The sequence below is a fragment of the Chrysochloris asiatica genome, unplaced genomic scaffold, assembly GCF_000296735.1.
Source record: "Chrysochloris asiatica unplaced genomic scaffold, ChrAsi1.0 scaffold00002, whole genome shotgun sequence".
Lineage (NCBI taxonomy): Eukaryota > Metazoa > Chordata > Mammalia > Afrosoricida > Chrysochloridae > Chrysochloris > Chrysochloris asiatica.
In genome coordinates this window covers 20124779-20144592 of record NW_006408520.1, presented here as the reverse complement: position 1 = coordinate 20144592, position 19814 = coordinate 20124779, and the positions used below count along the sequence as shown (strand labels likewise).

At 37.4% G+C, this 19814-nt stretch overlaps 1 protein-coding gene across 1 annotated transcript in view; it reads right to left on the bottom strand.

Moving 5' to 3' along the window:
* EVI5 (ecotropic viral integration site 5) overlaps positions 1–19814 on the bottom strand; it is a 293650-nt gene that overhangs the window by 172369 nt on the left and 101467 nt on the right. Inside the window, exons 3-5 of the mRNA XM_006830964.1 lie at positions 7636–7825; positions 6627–6851; positions 4983–5057 (exon numbers count right to left, since the gene is read on the bottom strand). Of these exons, the coding sequence (XP_006831027.1) occupies positions 4983–5057; positions 6627–6851; positions 7636–7825 (490 nt within the window). The remainder of the gene's footprint in view (positions 1–4982; positions 5058–6626; positions 6852–7635; positions 7826–19814) is intronic.

Genomic DNA, 19814 nt, shown 5'->3' with positions numbered 1-19814 from the left:
GCATTACTGGCTGGAAGGCATGCGGTAAAGATTGCAGGGCAGTGAGTTGCTGCCTGCAGAGGCCACGATGCCTGTACTCCCAGGCCTGCCCACCAGTGATGTATCCACCCTGGCTTTGGGGTGCCTCGTTGTCTCTTTGTCTCTTTCTGTGTATTCTTGATATATATGAATTGCCGTCAGGTATCCTCTCCTCGTGAAGTGAACCCCAATGTCAAGGCGGGTCCCCGACAACAAATTGCATAGAACTCACTATAAAGATTCTGACCTTTATTTTAAGTGAGAGGAGAAGTCTTTTGAGGTTCTAAAAAGAAAAGTAATGTTGTTGTAAAGCGCTGTCGAATCAGTTCTGACACACAGAGACTTTATATCGGGTATCCAAGGAAAACTGAACTGCTGACCTTGTGGTTCGCAGTCCAGTTCAAATCCTGCAGAGCCACACCAGGAGTCCAGAGTAGTATAATATGGCATTAATGCTAAAACAACTTGTATGTATTCAAAGAATCTGTCAAATTTTATGAGTAACTCAGGAAATTATACCAAAAAAGAAAATGAATATAAATGTTCCTTGTGAAGTGTTACTCAGATATTCAGAATATTTAGGCAAAGAACATTCATGCAATTGTTAAGCCATGTTTCTCAAACAATAAAATTTTCTAATATTCATTCATTCACATTATACCAGTGTGTTTTAAAAGAGGAACCCAGAAAGATCTCTAGGCACTACTATTACTTAAGACTACTTTGATGAGAATACCCTTTCCCTACTGGCCTTGACAAAGCCAGATTAAGTAAAGAATTACTCTTGACAAAACCCCCACTTCTATCCTTCCTGCCAACACTCATTCACAATTTTGCATAGAGACTACCGTTGTTGTTGTTGTTGTTGTTGTTGTTGTTGTTGTTAAGCAGACAACAGAACAAAACAATGCCATCCTCACAATTGCTGTTACACTACAGCCCAATAGCTGCTGACACCGTGCCAATCCGTCTCCTTGGGGGTCTTCCTCTTTTTCATTAACGCTCCACTTTACTGAGCACGATATCCTTCTCTAGACACAGGTTCTCCCTATAATGTCTGAAGCATGATAGACGAAGTCTCGCCATCCTGGCTTCTAAGAAGTACTCTGGCTGTTGTTGTTATCAGGTGCCATCGAGTCAGAACCGACTCATAGTGACCCCATGCCCAGCAGAACGAAACAATGTCCGATCCTGGGCCAACCTCACTACCACCGCCACACTTGACACCATCAATGATGCCACCTGGCTGATCCATCTCGTTGGGGGTCTTCCTCTTTTTCTCTGACCCTCCACCCTACCCAGCATGACATCCTTCTCCAGCGACTGTTCTCTCTGGACAATGTGTCCAAAGTATATGGCTGTACTTCTCCCAATATAGACTTGTTTGTTCTTCTAGCAGTCCATGATACTTTTAACATTCTCTTCTAATATCATAACTCAAATGTATCAATTCTTCCATATAGTCTTCTTTATTCATTGTCCAACTTCCACATGCATATGAAACTACTGAAAATAACACGATGTGTATCAGGAGCACCTTAGTCCTCAAACTGGCATCTTTGCTCTTGAACACTTTAAAGATGTCTAGTGCTGCAGATGTGCTTAATGCAATATGTCCTTCAATTTCTTGACTGCTACTTTCTTGAGTGTTGGTAGTGGATCCATGCAAAATGAAGTCTCAGACAACTTGAACCTTTTTATATGGATGTTGATTATTGCTCCAATGGTCATGCTTTTTGTTTTCATTACATTGATGTACAATCCATACCAAAGGCTGTGGTCTTTGATCTTTATCAGTAAGTAGTTTTTCTCTTTGCTTTCAGTAAGCAAAAAGTAATATCATCTGCATATTGCAGGTTGTTAATGAGTCTTCCACCAATCCTGATGGCACACAACCCAGCTTGTCAAATTATTTGCTCAGCATACAGAATGAATAAGTATGGTGAAAGGATACAACCCTGATGCCCACCTTTCATGACTTTAAACCATTCAATGTCCCCTTGTTCCGTTCGAACAACTGCCTCTTGGTTTATGTACAAGTTCCTCATGAGCACATTTAAATTTTATGGAATATATATTCTTTGCAATGTTATCCATAACTTGTCATGATCCACACAGTTGAAAGCCCCTGCATAGTCAATAAAGCACAAATAAGCGTATTTCTGGTATTCTCTGCTTTCAGCCAGGATTCATCTGATAACAGCAATGATTTCTCTCATTCCACATTCTCCTCTGAATCTGGTTGGAACCTCAGGCAGTTTCCTGTCAAGGTACTGTTGCAGCCCTTTTTGAATTATCTTTAGAAAAATTTTACTTGCATGTAATATTAATGATATTGTCTGATGATATCCACATTCCATTGAGTCACCTCTTTGGAATGGGCACAAATATGGATCCCTTCCAATCATTTGGCTAGGTAGCTATTTTCCAAATTTCTTGGCATAGATGAGTGAGTGTCTCCAGTGCCACATAAGTTGTTGAAAGATTTCAATTTGTATTCTATCAATTCCCAGAACTTTGTTCTTTGCCAGTGCCTTCCTTCAGTGAACCTTGGACTGCTTCCTTCAGTACCACTGGCTTTTGATTGTATACTACATCTCTTGAAATAGCTGAACATCAACCATTTTGTTTTGGTACAGTGACTGAGTGTATTCTTTCAATCTTCTTTGATACTTTTCTGTATCATTCAATATTTTGTCCATAGAATCCTTCAATATTGCAAGGCTATAATTGATCTTCAGTTCTCTCAACTTGAAAAATGCTCAAGAGTTCTTCCCTTTTGGTTTTCTAACTTCAGGACTTTGCACAATTCGTTACAATACCTAACTTTGTCTTCTTGAGCTACCCTTTGAAATTTTATGTTCAGCTCTTTTACTTCATTTCTTCCTTTTGCTTTAGTATTTCTACACTAGAGAGCAAATTTCAAGGTTCTTTTCTGACATTCATTATATCCATTTTGTCTTTTCTTTCTTTCTGTCTTTTTAATGATCTTTGCTTTCTTTCTATATGATGTTCTTGATGTCATCCCACAACTCTTCTGGTCTTTGGTCTTTAGTGTCTAATGCATTAAATCTGTTCTTCAGATGATCTCTAAATTCAGGGGGATATGTTCAAGGTCCTATTTTGTCTTTCATGTACTAGTTTTTTCTTCAGCCTCAGCCTGAACTTGCATATGAGCAATTGATGGTCTGTTCCACAGGCTGCCCCTGGCCTTGTTTTGGCTGATGATATGGAGTTTTTCCACGGTCTCTTTCCACAGATATAATCAATTTGATTTCAGTCTATTTCATCTGATGAGGTCCATGTGTATAGTGTTACAACCACTACTAGCAACAGTTCTTATAACATAAAGTAAATATGCCACTATATGTCTGATAACAGGTTTATTGATACTTCAGGTTTACTGATACTTCAGAAAAGAGGTGTGTATATTTCTGACAATTACAAAGTTTTAAAATTCAAGTAAAGCTGCTAGGAAATTTAAGCAAAAGCATCCACTTTTGATTCTGCTTTCATTTACCAAGATATAAGTGCTCCTGGGAAGTCCTGAACTTTGTGGCAAACACATTTAGATTTTTTCACATATACCACTATGAGTCAAAATCGACTCAATGGCACTTACCAACAACAATCTAATGTAACTCTCACAATAAATCTGAAAAGTAGATGTTTTGTTTTGCATAATCAAGTTGATCCAACTCACTGTGACACTATATGACAAAGTAGAACTGTTCTACAGGGTTTTCTGTTGTTGCTGTTGTTATGTGCCATCAAGCTGGTTCTGACTCATAGCAACCCTGTATAGGGTTTCCTAGGTTGTAATTTTTATGAGAGCAGATTGTCAAATCTTTTCTCCCATAGAGCAGGTGGTGAGTTTAAACCTCCAACCTTTAGGATAGCAGCAGAACACTTAACAATTGCACCACCATGGCTCCTGAAAAGTAGACAGTACTTTCTGAGGTTCAGAAAGATGTTATATAATCTAGCCCAAGTTCATAGAGCTAGTGCAGAACTGAAAGGCAAAATCAAGCCTATATGACTCAAATCAAATATCTCCATAATTACTTTTCAGGACAAACATCTGGAGAATAAATAAAGACTATGGTAGACTTTTAAAAAAAGTTTCAACAGGGCTGAAGGGATAATGCTATATATATGTCATTTTATTTCAGAGATACGATTGTCCTGCCCTCAATTCTGAAAACACCCCATCCAAAGATGTTATATCCTTGGGGCATTAAAAGTGATTGAGAGACCACCCATTTTGTAGAAGGTGGAGATGCTGGCAACAGAGAAGACCAGATCAACAGGATGCACTAAGGTATCTACCATGATTATTTTGGTAAATATTCTCAAATGGGGGGGGGGGGAGGTGATTGAATACCACTATTTGAAAGACTGTAACAGTATAGATAATGAGCTCTCTGTTCCATGATAACTAAAATATAAATAAGATTCCTATATTTTAAATAAGATTTTTACACTGATACTTTAATCAAGTCTTCTTGATTGGGAAAAGATTGTTTCCATTGTTGTTGCTAGGTACCACTGACTCAGTTGTGACTCACAGCAGAATGAAACATTGCTCAGAAATGCACCATCCTCACAATTGCTCTGATGTTTAAGATTACTCTTGCAACTACTGTGTCAATCCATCTCATCAAGGGAAAAGATGGTCCTCATTAAATGCTGATAAGATTTTAAAAGCAAATGCAGCCTTTATCAGAATATTACACGCCAAATGTATGCACCAAGAAGTATATATTTCATTTGGTGGGAAAAGTATTATTGCATATTCTTTCAGCACTTTTACATGTTTAAAATGCACTCTGTAAATGACTACTGAAATTGTACCTAGGGAAAACTAACCCCATCCAGTTATACTTAGAAGAAGATGTGTGGTTTTAAAATTCTCCAATCTAACCAAGCATTTAACTGGACATGCAATACTTGCATTAACTTACCTGCATAAGTAATAATCCAACTATAAAAGCACTTCCTTGACAATAACCAACCTCACGATCCACTAAAGAATACGCCTAAAACAACAAAAAAGATAAAAAAAAAAAAAAAAGTTGTTCAAAATACTCTGACATAGTATACTATACCTTTCTTTTCTAAAAAGCTAATACTGATGAAACAGGTGAATTAAAAGACCATTCCTTTTTAATCTGATGAACTTCACCTATACTTATGGTTGTAGTAGCTCAAAAAAGGAAACAAATCTTTACAGTGAGAGGGTCATTCCCACCCCCTCAGTACACAGGGTTAACAGGAATAGGCAACTTAGACATTGTCTACCCAAAATAGGGGAAGGGGGGCTACAAAGGCAAGAAGTGACTGGCTTACAAGCTTTCAAGAGGGAGCCTAGTTCCCGACGGGGTGGGGGAAGGTAGAATCTCCACTGAATGGTTTTCCAGTCTGTTGGGATGGGGCTAATAAAAGAAGATGGGGATAAAACTCTTGTGGTACAATAGTGAATAATTGCTATCAGGATTGACTGTGCGGGTCAGGTAGATGTTTTGTGACAAAAGGAGGGGGGAGTGATTGATTTTGCAGTCTAAGAGCGGAGGTCCCTGGGACCATCAAGTGAGAAGAGCGGAGTGTGGGACCCTACCCAGAGAGGCAGTGATGCCAGAAATGGAGGCAGAGACGATGATGTAGACAGATGGAGCGGCTGGGGACACTAGACTCAGAGAGGGAGAGGGACTATGTACTAATAGCCGGGGGGTGGGGGGAAGGGGACAGGCTTGCGGGTATACCCTTTTTGTTTGATAATGCATGGAGAGGATTATAATCATAGCAATAAAACAAAATATGATGGGATGAATGTAAAACTGATGTTCTCCAATGTAAACCCACATAATTCACAATAAAAACTTGTTCTATAAATTTTGTATGCACTTTAAAAGCAAATGCTTTATTACTAAAATTTTCTTTTCACAATTTCACAATTGAAAATTGTCTGCTCTAAAAGAAAAAAAAAGGAATTTGGACATAGGAAATTAATAGAACTTAAAAATCAAGTAAAATTTATAAAGATAAAACTAGTGTAGAATTCAGGTAAAGCACTGACAAAATTGAAATGCTTTATCAATAAATCAGTATTTCAAAGATAGCTGGAAGGGAAAGAAATTAACGGAAAAGACAATGTGGAAGGGAAAATGGTACGTACTTTTAGAGGCTATTATATTTTAAGAAAGCTGGCCATACCATCCAACAAAATGTGCTAACTATGCAAATACTAGCATAACATGAAAAGATTGTATTATAGATTTTGAATCTTGTCTCCAAGAAGATAAATTACTCTTTTTCATAGAGAATCTCTCTATGGTATAATGATTTATAATTTATCTTATACCAGTCAACACATGCTAAATAATGTGGAGAATAACAAGTTCGCCAAACTAGACAATAATGTAGCATCAGAACTTTTAATTTTTCTTAAAGTTATATATGTAAAACTAAAAAGGAGAAATTATGATAAATACAAATTTAAGGTCAAAGTAATGTATTTTCTGGGGTAGGAATGCTTTGTAATGGGAAATGTATAATTTCAACCTTTCAAAAATTTACTTCATTTGAAAAAACAAATAAATAGAAATTACCTTCATTACATTAAATAAAACTTCCTGTCCAAGGCTATCTTTTTCCTTAAAAAAGTTATGTTCCGGATAAGTTCTAGCGATGTCCCTTCGGATTAATTTTTCACAAGGTGAGGTCATTTTCAAGAGTTCTGAATACTGATCCTTAATTGGCATACTTTGTGCACTGCATAAAAGTTGCCACACAATAGCTCTAAAGTGGTGGGGTATCCCTTTACGAACAAGTTCCTAAAAATAAAAATAAAAGTAAAAATTTTTATAAATTATTAAAGTCTGTTACCATAAAAGCCTTACCAGACGTTGGAGGGAATGGAAGACTTGATCAAATTTATGATTCACAATGCAAGTATTACATATTTACAACAAGAGTAAAGAACCTCTTAAGCAAAACTAAGATCAGGTCTTGGATTTATCCTGCTCTGATCAGGGAGGCTGCAAAAAGTCAGGGATAATTTCTGGTCATTTCAGTCAGGTGGTGCTCTCCAAAGGCATAAGGGACTTAATAATCTGCAAAGTTGTGAATGATGACACAGCACCTATCACCTTTCGAAGGACAATTGAAACAAAAAGGAAAATATATTCAAGGATATCACAGCTTCATTCTGAATCTATAAAATGAGGGAACTTAACTAGTTTCTAAAACAATTTTCAGCTATGTATTTAAACATTAAGATTTCTATAAAAGTGGTGCAGAGCCCTCATGGTGTGATGGTTAAGATGAATATTGAAAGGTCAGTGGTTGAAACCCACTAGCCTCTACACAGGAGAAAGCTGTGGCAGTCTGCTTCTGTCAAGATTACAGCCTTGGAACCCCCATGGGCCAGTTCTACTCTGTCCTACACAGTACCTATGAGTCAAAAATGACTCAACAGCAATGCGTCTATAGGAGCTTATCAATCAAGGCTTCTATAGGCATGAATAAATGAAAACATATAAAGCAGATCTTCTTATCATATACCTTGGAAATTATAGAATCTGATTTTTTTCCCCAATTCAAAAAGAACATGAGTACCTTAACTTGCTTTTCCTTCTTTTTGCGTACATCTTCCCATTCATTAACAATTCTTCCCCAAAGAATCCAGGAATCTTCTTCAAGATGGCTGAGGTTGCTGGAGGCTGATGAACTTGATACAAGAGAGGAGCCACTGTTTCTTCTTGATCCATTTACAGATCTTAACGACTTGCTATCCGTCTCTAACAATCTAAAACATAATTAAAAATTGCTTAAGACCTAATCTTACAGTGATATGAGTTGAAGTACAGATGACACTTGTCTTAGAACTTTGTTGTAGCTGCAAGGTAGGTGGTTCAAATCCACGAGCTGCTCCTTGGAAACATTATACAGAGTCCTTATGAGTCAGAATCAACTCAACAGTATTTAACAACAACCATAACCACAACTTCTAGTGAGAAAACTGGGTGTTTTTTTGCTTATTTTTTTAAGTTTTTACTGTAATTTGAGTGAAGGCTTACAGAGCAGACCATTATTTTTACATTCAACAAATCATATGTTGTTAAATGCCATCATGTCAATTCTGTACAAGGTACAAGGTTTCCAAGGAGCAGGATGGTACATCTGAACCACCAATCATGTGGTTAGCAGTCCAGTGCTGATCCTACAGTGCCACTATAGGACTCTAATACATCATATACTTGGTTTCATTTCAATGGCTGTAATTCCCTCCATGTAACATCAATTACCCCACTTTCTCCTTGTGATTCTTGTATCCATTCCACCTTGTTTCCCAACCTTCTGAATTTTCTTAGGTAAATGCTGCCATTTGGATCTTGAATGGTTGAACATTCCATAGTGTGCATACCTCACTAGTGTTGTCCCCCCCTATATATCTATCTACTGATTAGCTGAAAACTGAGCCACATGGACGAGTTCAATTCCAGACCTGAAGGGTGACCAAGGGTCACACTCTCGGGTTCTTCCAGTCTCTTTCTGACCAGTTAACCTGATCTCTATTTTATTGTTCCCACTGTCTCCCACACTATCCAGGTCCTTCTAATGTGATCCCTTTTAAAACAATTGGTAATAGTATCCCAGCACCATCTAGTTCTTCTGATCTCAGGGTTGTGAAAATTGATGTTCACGTGTTCCATTAGTCCACTGGACTAATTGATTCCAAGCATCTTCAATTTACATCACTTTTCTTTCCTATGCAAAGGAAGAGACCAATAGCTGCACCTTATGTGGTCGCTCATGAGCTTTTAAGATCCCATTTACACTCACAAAAGTAGGATGTAGAACATCGCCTTGTGGACTAAGTCATGTCAATTGACTATGGTATCCCCTGTGACTATGGTCCTAAGCAACTCAAGGTGTTGGGTAATATATAAGAAGTAGGAAACAGATTTTTGCTTTCATGCTTCTAATCTGTACTTAGAAGAGAAATAACAAAATCTATGGGATAACTAATCCCATCATGTTTACAATGTATAATAAATAAAGCAGATGCATATAAATTAACCAAATTTCTTTTCCTTTTCACTGTTTCACTCATGTGTATCTAATCTGCCCAAGCAAGTATTTTGTTTGGTATATACAATGTAAAAAACTGAATTACTAATATTAGTTTAATATTCATATTTTTCATATATATATATACACACACACACACTTGTAATTTATTTATAATTCTTGATTCTCTGAAAAATGAAATACAGGGCAAAACTGGGCTCATATTTCTTCTACTGCAGTAACAGAGTAAAGATGACAAGGAGCTACTCCCTTTGGATGGGAAAGAACTATAGTCACAGTGTTCCTCATATTCTCTGTCTCCCCGAAACTCAGGCTTTTTGTTGGTTGTTAAGTGTTGTTGAGTCGGTTCCAACTCATAGCGTCCCTACATAGGGTTTCCAAGAAGCAACTGGTGGGTTTGAACCACAGACCTTGCGGCTCAAACTGACCTTGCAGTCCAGCGCATTGTCCTGCAACACCTCACCAGGCTATCTGCTATTTATCACAGGGTTTACACTGCTAAACTGGGACCTCTTCACTGTTAATGTCTCTATTGACCTTTGATTTTACAACTCTGTTTTATACCTCTTCCTTATCTGTAAACAGGTTCAGATAATTTCAATGATCCATTCCATGACAAATCGTAATTTCAAACCAATTATTTCTTTCACGTCCACATAGGCTATATGTTGCCGCTGTTTAGTGCCTTTAGGTCATTTCTGATTCACTGTGACCCTGTACAGGGTTTCTGAGAAGCAGCTAGTGAATTAGAAAAGCCAAACTTGTGGTTCAAATGACCTTACATCCAATGCTTATCCTACAGCACTACACCAGGTCTGCAAAGCTATATGTTGTTGTTGTTGAGTGTTACTGAGTCAACTGCAACTCACAGTGACCCTATGTAGGGTTTCCAAGGAGTGACTGGTGAGTTTGAACCACCGACCTTAAGGTTAAAACTGAACTTGCAATCCAATGTTTATCTAGGAAGGCTGAAAAATGTGACTAAGGCACTTAAAAACAACAATCACTATTAAGATGTAAAAAAAAATGTGTCATTGAACTAGTAAGGGTCTTAAAACACCTATTTGTATATTTAACATGGTTATAGTCCACTTCCATTTTTCCCCTCAGGAAAAATTATCTGCTTAGGGTATAAGAAATGTTCCCAATACTAGGTTATGAATTACAAAACTGAGGAAGAAAATAAACATCTGACATCTATATTGGTGGTCTCTTCCCATTACAAACAAAGAGTAAAGAAATTCAAAAGCTCAGAGAAACTATTAGTTCACAGGACTAATGGACCACATGAACCACAACCTCCATCAGCCTGAGACCAGAACTAGATGGTATCCCACTACTATTATAGAGTCCTGGTGTGGTGCTGTAGGTTAATGTGTCAGACTGAAAAGTCATTTGAACTTCAAGGTCGGTGGTTCAAGTTCACCAGCTGCTCCTTGGAAACCCTATACAGGTTTGCTATGGGTTGTAGCCAAATCGAGAGCACTTAAATAACAACAACCACTACTGTTACTGATTGCTCTAACTGGGATCACAATAGAAGGTTCAGGACAGAGTGGGAGAAACAGAAAAAATCTAAAATTATACAAAAGAACAGACATATTGGTTTGATAGAGACTGGCAGAACCCCCAAAACTTGACACCCTTCAGTTCTGGAACCGAACCCACTCCCAGAGATCACTTTCCAACCAAAAACAGACAGGACTATAAAGTGAACACTTAACACCCATGAGGATGTGCTTCTAAGAACAATCACCCATAGCAGACCAAACAGTAGCATATGCTCAAAAACAAAGTTCAGAAGGCAGGAAGGGAAAGGGATGATGGGTGAATTGAAATAGGGAAGTCAAGGAGGAAGTAGAAGAGTATTATTAAGAGGAGACTGCAACTAATGTCACAAAATAAAATGTGCATGAATTACTGAATGAGAAATTAATTTATTCTATATAAGTTTTGGCCATGGAACGAGAGATATCATTGCTGATGTCCGATGGATCTTGGCTGAAAGCAGAGAATATCAGAAGGATGTTTACCTGTGTTTTATGGACTACGCAAAGGCTTTCGATTGTGTGGATCATGACAAGCTATGGACAACATTGAGAAGTATGAGTATTCCAGAACACTTAATTGTACTTCTGAGAAATCTGTACCTAGACCAAGAAGCAGTTGTTCAAACAGAACATGGGAACACTGAATGTTTTAAAATTGGGAAAGGTGTGAGACAGGGTTGTATTCTTTCACCATACTTATTCAACCTGTATGCTGAGCAAATAATACGAGAGGCTGGGTTCTATGAAGAAAAACGTGGCATCAGGATTGGAGGAAGACTCATTAACAACCTGCGATATGCAGATGACACAACCTTGATCGCTGAAAGTGAAGAGGACTTGAAACATTTACTTATGAAGATTAAAGAGCACAGCCTTCAATATGGATTACATCTCAATGTCAAGAAAACAAAAATCCTCACTACTGGACCAATAAACAACATTCTTATCAATGGAGAAAAGATTGAAGTTGTCAAGGACTTCATTCTTCTTGGATCAACTATCAACACTTGCGGAAGTAGCAGTCAAGAGATCAGACGACGTATTGCACTGGGCAAATCTGCTGCACAGGAACTTTTTAAAGTGTTGAAGAGCAGAGATGTCAGCTTGAGGACTAGGGTGCGCCTGACCCAGGCCATTGTGTTTTCAATAGCCTCATATGGATGCGAAAGCTGGACAGTGAATAAGGAGGATCGTAGAAGAATTGCTGCCTTTGAGTTGTGGTTTTGGAGGAGAATACTGAAAGTGCCATGGACTGCCAAAAGAACCAATAGATCTGTTTTGGAAGAAGTGCAGCCAGAGTGCTCCTTGGAGGCCAGGATGGCTAAGCTTCGTCTCTCCTACTTTGGACATATTGTCCGGAGGAAACAGTTGTTGGAGAAGGATGTCATGCTGGGTAGGGTGGAGGGTCAGAGAAAAAGAGGAAGGCTCCCAACGAGATGGATCAGCCAGGTGGCATCATTGATGGACTCAAGTGTGGCAGCGGTAGTGAGGTTGGCCCAGGATCGAACAATGTTTCGTTCTGCTGTGCATGGGGTCACTTTGAGTCGGTTCCGACTCGATGGCACCTGACAACATATAAGTTTTGGAGTCATGGTGTGGAACTGGAGGATAAGCACTGGACCACAAGGTTGGTTTGAACCAGTAGGTCAGTGGTTCAAACCCACCAGCTACTCTTCAGAAACTCTATACAAGGTCTCTATAGGTTGGAACCAGCTCGATGGCACTTAACAACAACAACGATAAAAGTTTCACCCAAACCACAATATACATTCTAAAAAAGAAATATATAGACCAAATACTATTAGTCAGATCATAGAATCATTGTTGTTGTTGTTGTTGTTAAGTACCATGGAGTTGGTTCCGACTCATAACAACCCTGCACAGGGTTTCCGAGGCTACAAACCTTTAGAAGCAGAAAGCCTCATCTTTCTCCCATGGAACTGTTAGTAGTTTCGAACTGCCAACCTTGAGGTTAGCAGCCCAATTCATAACCATTACGCTATAGAACCATAGTCAAACTTATATCTTATTCATATCCTATATTCCTGAGAATATTTAGCTCAGGGGAAAATATATTAAATATTAAGTAAATATAACAAAATTAATATCAAAATAAAACTTTAAAATCTTAAATATGCAATATTTAAGTATATGCATTTATAAAAATAATAACATTAGTTAAATAAATAAACTTAAATTTTACTCATGGATAATTTGATGTATTTTCATGTCAACAATCAATAAAACTAAACTTTCTCAAATTTGTTAGAAAAACAAGTTTATAAAACAACTAAAAGTCAACTATTTGCTATAATTAAATTTATTTAAAATAGAAATGACATTTTGTTTTAATTCCATTTTTTTCATATACTTTATTTTTGTTGTTGTTAAGTACTGTGGAGTCGGCTCCAACTCATAGTGACCCTGCACAGGGTTTCCGAGGCTGTAAATCTTTATGGGAGCAGAATGCCTCATCTTTTTCCTGCGGAACCACTGGTATTATTTTAGGAAGCCTTAGTATACCTTATAAAGGGTCGCTATGGGTCGGAACCGACTCGAAGGCACTTAACAACAACAACATACCTTATAGAAAAGTTGAAGTGCTCTTATAAGTAAATTTGTAGATAATTCTAAACCTTAAGAATTCTACATCAAATAGAAAACAAACATTACTGAAATAATGAACCTGGGCCTAAGTTCCTCATTTCACTTAAATATTCACTGAATGCTTACTACATGTCAAATAATTAAGCTTTATCACTACTCTCAATAGAGCGGTATGCAACTAAAACAAAATAGTGGTATTTACTAAGCTAGACATAAATTTGAGATATAATGGAAATATAGATGAAAGAGTATCTAAACACAAGGGTCTTAGAGAATCAGAAAGGTCTTGAAGATCACTGATTTATCACATAGGATAGACAGGGATTCCAAGTGAATTCATGAGTAGGCTAGGAAAGACTAGAAGGTTCATGTTCAGAGGACAATGAAATTGTATATACAAATACACAAACTGTGAGAAATTTTTATCAATGAAATATGCTATGTAAAGACATTAAATGATCTAAAGATACTACTCCTGCCTTACCTTACACAATACCCAAAAATGAACCAAAATAGACAGAGAAACCTAAATATAAAAGCTAAAACCATAAAGCTTCCTTAAATAACTGACTAGAAAATGATCAATTCGATTTCACCAAAGTAAAAATATTTTGCTGCTCAAAAGATATCTCAATACATATATTTGACAAAATATTTATATCTAGAATATTCAAACCTGTATTTACATTTAAGAGGTAAACACATTTTCACAAAATCTCTAAGGTATTTAAACTAGCATGCTTCAAAACAAGATAATTGAATGTCTAATAAGCACATGAAAAGCCCAATATACAGTCATCAGAGAAATTCTTAAAAGCACACATTACATAATTAATAGAATGGCTACATAAAATTCTGAAGACTAACTATAGCAAGTGTTGACCAGGATGGGGGACATTTGAAATTTTCACATATCACCATCAGGAGTATAAAATGGTACAACAACTCTGGAAAACTATTCATCAATTCCCTATAAAGTTAAATTACACTTCTATGAGACACAGAAGAAAAATGAAAACATGTCCATACAAAACCTTGTATATAAATGTTCATGGCAGGATTATTCACAACAGCCAAAAACTGTAAACAGCTCAAATACCCAACTAACAGGTTAAAATGTGGTATTATCCATACACAGTATATTATTCAGCAATAAAAAGGAACTAAAGTGTGGAGTCCTAGTGTGGCACTGTGGGTTAATGCACCAGACTGCAAAGCCATTTGAACTGCAAGGTCGGCAATTCAAGCTCATCAGAAACCCTATACAGGGTCGCTATGGATCAGAACCGACTCAATGGCACTAAAAACAATAACAACAAAGTACAGATACATTCTACAACATGGATGAATCTTGAAAACCTTATAAGTAAATAAACCAGTCACAAAAGGGTTCATACTATATGGTTACATTTATATACAGTATCTATCATAGGCAAATCCATAAAGTCAGAAAGATTGATTGATTAAAGATAGGGTATGGTGAGGGAGCAAGGTAAGCAGGTAATGGGATTTCTCTTTCAGGTGTTAGTGCAGTTTCTTTTGGAGGTGATGAAAAAGTTTTCAAATTGACTGCATTGACAGCTGAACAACTCTGAATACACTAAAAACCACAAAGCCTGGCTACTACTATGGATCACCATCATCAGACCTTACAATAGTAGGTCAGGGTTGTTGTTAAGTGCTGTTGAGTTGATTCCAACTAAATCCTGTATACAATTTCCAAGGAGTGACTGTTGAGCTTGAACCACCAACCCCGTGGTTCAAACCGACATTAACCAACAGTGCCACACCAGGACTCCTGATCAGGATTAGACTCGATTAAAAAAGAAAAAAGAAAAAAAGCAGAATAAAATTCAAAGTAAGAAAAAAAATAAGATTAATCAGAAAGAGACTATAGGAATCCCTCAGACTACTGCCCTGAGAGAGCCTTCTAAAAGAAATTGAAAACCCTCCTGAAGGTCACCTTCTAGTCAAATAGCAGAAAGGACTACAAAATAAACAACATGAAGAATGTACCCCTCTGAACAGTCAACTATACCTGACCACCAGGGCACCATATGCCCAAATCCAAAGATGAAAGACAGGAAACCAGAAGAATGAAAACAAGGAATCCAAGGGAAAAACAAAGAGGGCTAATGCATTGTGGAGATTGCAACCAATGTCAAAGAACAATCTGTATGTACACTCACTCACTGCCATAGAGTCAATTCCAACTCACAGCAACCCTGTAAGGTTGTAAAGCTTTACTGGAGAAAAAAATCTCCTGTTTGGGAATGAACGATGCATTGGGAAAACTAATTTGCTATGTAAACCTACACCTAAACTGCATTTAAAAAAACAACAACACTGAATTGTATACTTTTAGGAGGTGAATTATAAGGTATTATGAATTATATCTCAATAAAGACATTATGTATTTTCTAAAAAAAGAAAAAAACACGCAAACTTACCTATGGTGATAGAAGCCAGAAGAGTGGTTACATGGAGGGTAATTAGGGGAAATTTTTTCTTGAATGATGGGAATTTTCTGAGATAGAAATTTTCCATGTCTTAATTAGCATGTGGATTATACACAAGTTTATACAAGAGGGCTTCAAAAGATTTGAAAATTTTTCCATTGTCTTTTAGTTCCATTTTCCCATGAACCTTGTAAAGCTCTCATGTACATCTGCCAAAACTCAAACTGTACATTTAAGAAGTACACATTTCTCTATATGTAAAATTATATATCAACTCCATAAAGAGATATTATCCCTGAGTAATGGCAGTAGAACAAGCACCAAACCATATGATTAATGGTTCAAACCCACCAGCCGTTCCTTGGAAACCTTGTACAGGGTCGCTATGAGTCAAAACCGACTTGACTGCATACAACAATGACGACAGTAGGGGTAATGAGAATAAGGAGAGAAATTACTGCATTTTACTATTGTAAGCTCTTCGGAACTTTCTAAAAAACATGGATATTACTTTGCAAAAAAAAGATGACACAGTAAGTGTATTTATTCTACACAGAAAGTAAGAGATACATATTACTTCATTTTTGTCCTTTTCAAATGTATTGGTCATTCTAGTAAATTTTGGAATTTTCAGAATTTTTTAAATTGCCATTAGTAGAATGGAGAGTCCTTCTGTTGGAGTTGGAGCACTTTCTAGAAGTAGTACTTGAACTGAAACTATCAAGTCTCTCTTCACTGAGCTACATAGTCATGGCATGCAGGAAAAGAATTTATACATTCTCTAACACTACAAAGACTATGTACAATATGTAGTTATTTTGTAGAACCATAATTCTTACTTCTTATTGTTAAAAGGAATGTAGACTCACATGTAGAATCACAATTTTTATTCCTTTTTGCTAAAAGCAGTGATGAAACAACTCAGGAAGGCTCCTAAATAGGTAGCCACCTAGTTTTGATATAAAGTCCATCCGGTTTATTCAGAGTCTATATTTCTAATTCGCTTACTGCCTAAAATGTATTTGTAACTCTAAAACCAATACTTGTACTTTTGGGGTCATTTGTGGATATGCCAATAGCGACAAAATATTTGAGTCACCTAATGTAGACATTTCCAGCTGAGGTCAAACGAGGTGATGCTCTGACTTATTTTCTCAGCTCCCACACTGTAAACAAGTGTTCTTTTCAGAGTCTATTTAGATCCACCTCAAATTTTTTTGTTCACATGTTTGTGCTGTTAGAGATTTTGCTGTTTAAAAGGGTCCTCAAGCATAGTGTTGACACACTGCCTAGTGTTTTGAAGCATAAGCCTGTGAAGCACCTTACAGAGAAAAATATGTGTTAGATAACCTTTGCTCAGGCATCAATTACAGTGGTATTAGCTGTGAGTTCAATGTTAATGAATCAATAAAATACATTAAATGTCAAACCCACTGACATTTAGTCAATTCAATGCACAGCAACCCTATATATAGGGCAGAGTAGAACTGCTCCACAGGGTTTCTGAGAATCTAAATTTTTAATGAAGCAACTGTTTCATCTTTCTTTCATAGAGCGACTGGTGGGTTGAACTGCCAACCTTTTGATTAGCAACCCAATGTTTAACTTAATGCTCTATCAGGACCCCTTTATCTTTAAGCAGAAACATAAATAAAGTTATATATTGAAGGCGCATAAAAACTTAAGCTTATATTTCCACTGGAACAATGGTTCAGCATTTGTTAACTCAATGTTCAAAATGGCATAACTTTCAAGAATAATGAGCATCTGCTGTAATTTAAATACTCTGATTGTGGTAGCGGAAGGGTGGTAGTGGCTGAACATGTCAACAATTGCCTAAGACTTGAGTCTGACAACTTGTAAACGGTTAAGACTACATTACTCATGGGTAATTGAGAACACTATCCAAAACATTCACTATTTTCCTCTTCCCAAATCAAATGGGTTCACCACCCAGCATGAATTTACTACAGAAGGGGAAACAACTCTACACTCACTCTTACTCCCTAGGAAATTCCTATGCCTTAATGACTACTGTAAGAAGCAACATGTCAGTTTACAGAAAAAGAATTCTGGGAGCACAAACAGTTAAAATGCTGAGCTGCTGCTAACAGAAAGGTGGGCAGTGTTCCACAGGAAAAAGATCTAGCTATCCATTTCCAGAAGATTACAGTAAAAAATCCCTACTCTATTCTATCACAGGAGTCCTGGTGTAGCGCTGTGGGTTAATGCGCTGGACTGCAAAGTTGGTTTGAACAGCAAGGTTGGCAGTTCAAGCTCACCAGCTGCTCCTTAGCAACTCTATACGGGTTTGCAATGGGTCAGAATCGACTTGACAGTACTTAATAACAACAACAATTCTACCAGTGGGGTCTCTGAGTCTGAATTGATTCAATGGCACCTAACAACAACATACTCCCCATATGTCTGTGTGGCCTACTGAACATTCTTTTCTGCCACTGCTATGCCAGGCTGAAATATCTGAAGGAGAATCTCCATTAACTGGTAAACACAGTCTTCAGTCACCTAGCTGGGCAACTCCAAGTTTAGTTTTTCCAGCTCTAAGAGCTGTCATTCAAACTGGTTACAGTCTGACATCAATTGAGGTTGGACTTTGTATCTATTCAAAGATGGAGACCAGATCCTAAAAGACTTGGCATTGAGAGAGCATTTATAATTCCTTAATAGAAGAACTGGGGAATACACTGCAAACAAGGGAGAATTCCAACATAGAGACACCTGGGTCTTAACGATGAACTTTAGTTTATCTTTGCTACTGGGCATCAAACTTTCTCCTCACAAACTAGCTAAGAAAGATGGAAGCATGTATACTTCCTGACGAGTCTGGGTGTGGTGCTGCAAGTTAATGCACTGGACTGCAAGGTCGGGTTGAACCACAAGGTTGGTGGTTCAAGTTCACCAGCCTCACCTTGGAAACCCTATACAGGGTTGCTATGAGTCAGAACAAACTTGATGGCACATAACAACAAGTTATTTATGAGAGAAAAGAGTAGCTTGTGTGTAGCAGCATGTATGTGATAAACACCAAGCATAAGGTCTTTCTAGTCACAATACTATGATTAAAAATTTTAAAGGAAGAGAGTGAAAAGAATGAGCTCTCTACTGAGTATATGGAGTCTAAAGTACTTGGAGGCATCCATGTAAATAATAAGGACAGGAGGTAGCTGAAAAGACAAGTTTGAAAATCAAAAGAGAGGTAAAGACTATAAACAGGAATTTGGCAATTTGTGAACAATAGATAATTAAACCTTTTTAATATTTTATTATACTCTGCATACAGCTTTTCTATGAATACCAGAACTGTGGAGAAACAGCAAGACAAGAAGATAGCTGGTCATTTTTAAACTTCTAAGCAACTGCAATGTCAGTGGTTCAAGCTCACCAGCTACTCCTTGGAAACTCTATACAGGGTCGCTATAGGTCAGAATCAAGTCGATGGCACTTAACAACAACAACAAAGGTGGTTCTGGTATAGCGCTATATGATAAGCTCTAGACTGGGAACCATAAGGTTATTGTTTTAAACCCACCAGCCACTCCTTAAAAACCTTACACAGGATCACTTTAAGTTTAGAATCAACTCAATGACACTTAACAACAACAAAAAGGTGGTTTATAAATAGCTAAGGAAAAACCTTAGCTGAATAAGGAAGAAAAATCCACTATGAGAAAACACTTGTTTGTTAAGTGCCAACGAGTTGGTTCTAACTTACAGGTACTAAAAGACAGGTTCTTAGATGGAAAACCATATTGCAGAGGGAACACTCACTCAATATTGGATTCCAACATCTCTTATAATGCCATACCACAGAAAGAGGCTATGAATGTGTAGGGAGAAAGACAAACTCAGTTACTAGCTACCCATCACTACTACCCCTACTGCAGAGTAAATTTTGATTCACAGCAACCCTATAGGACAGAATAGAACTGCTCTATTGTGTTTCAGGAAAGTGAGGCAGCACAGGAGGCACTCACTCATCTCTGCCAAGAAATTTGGAAGACAACTGTCTGGCCGACTGATTGGAAGAGATCAATGTTTGTGCCCATTCCAAAGAGAGGTGACCCAA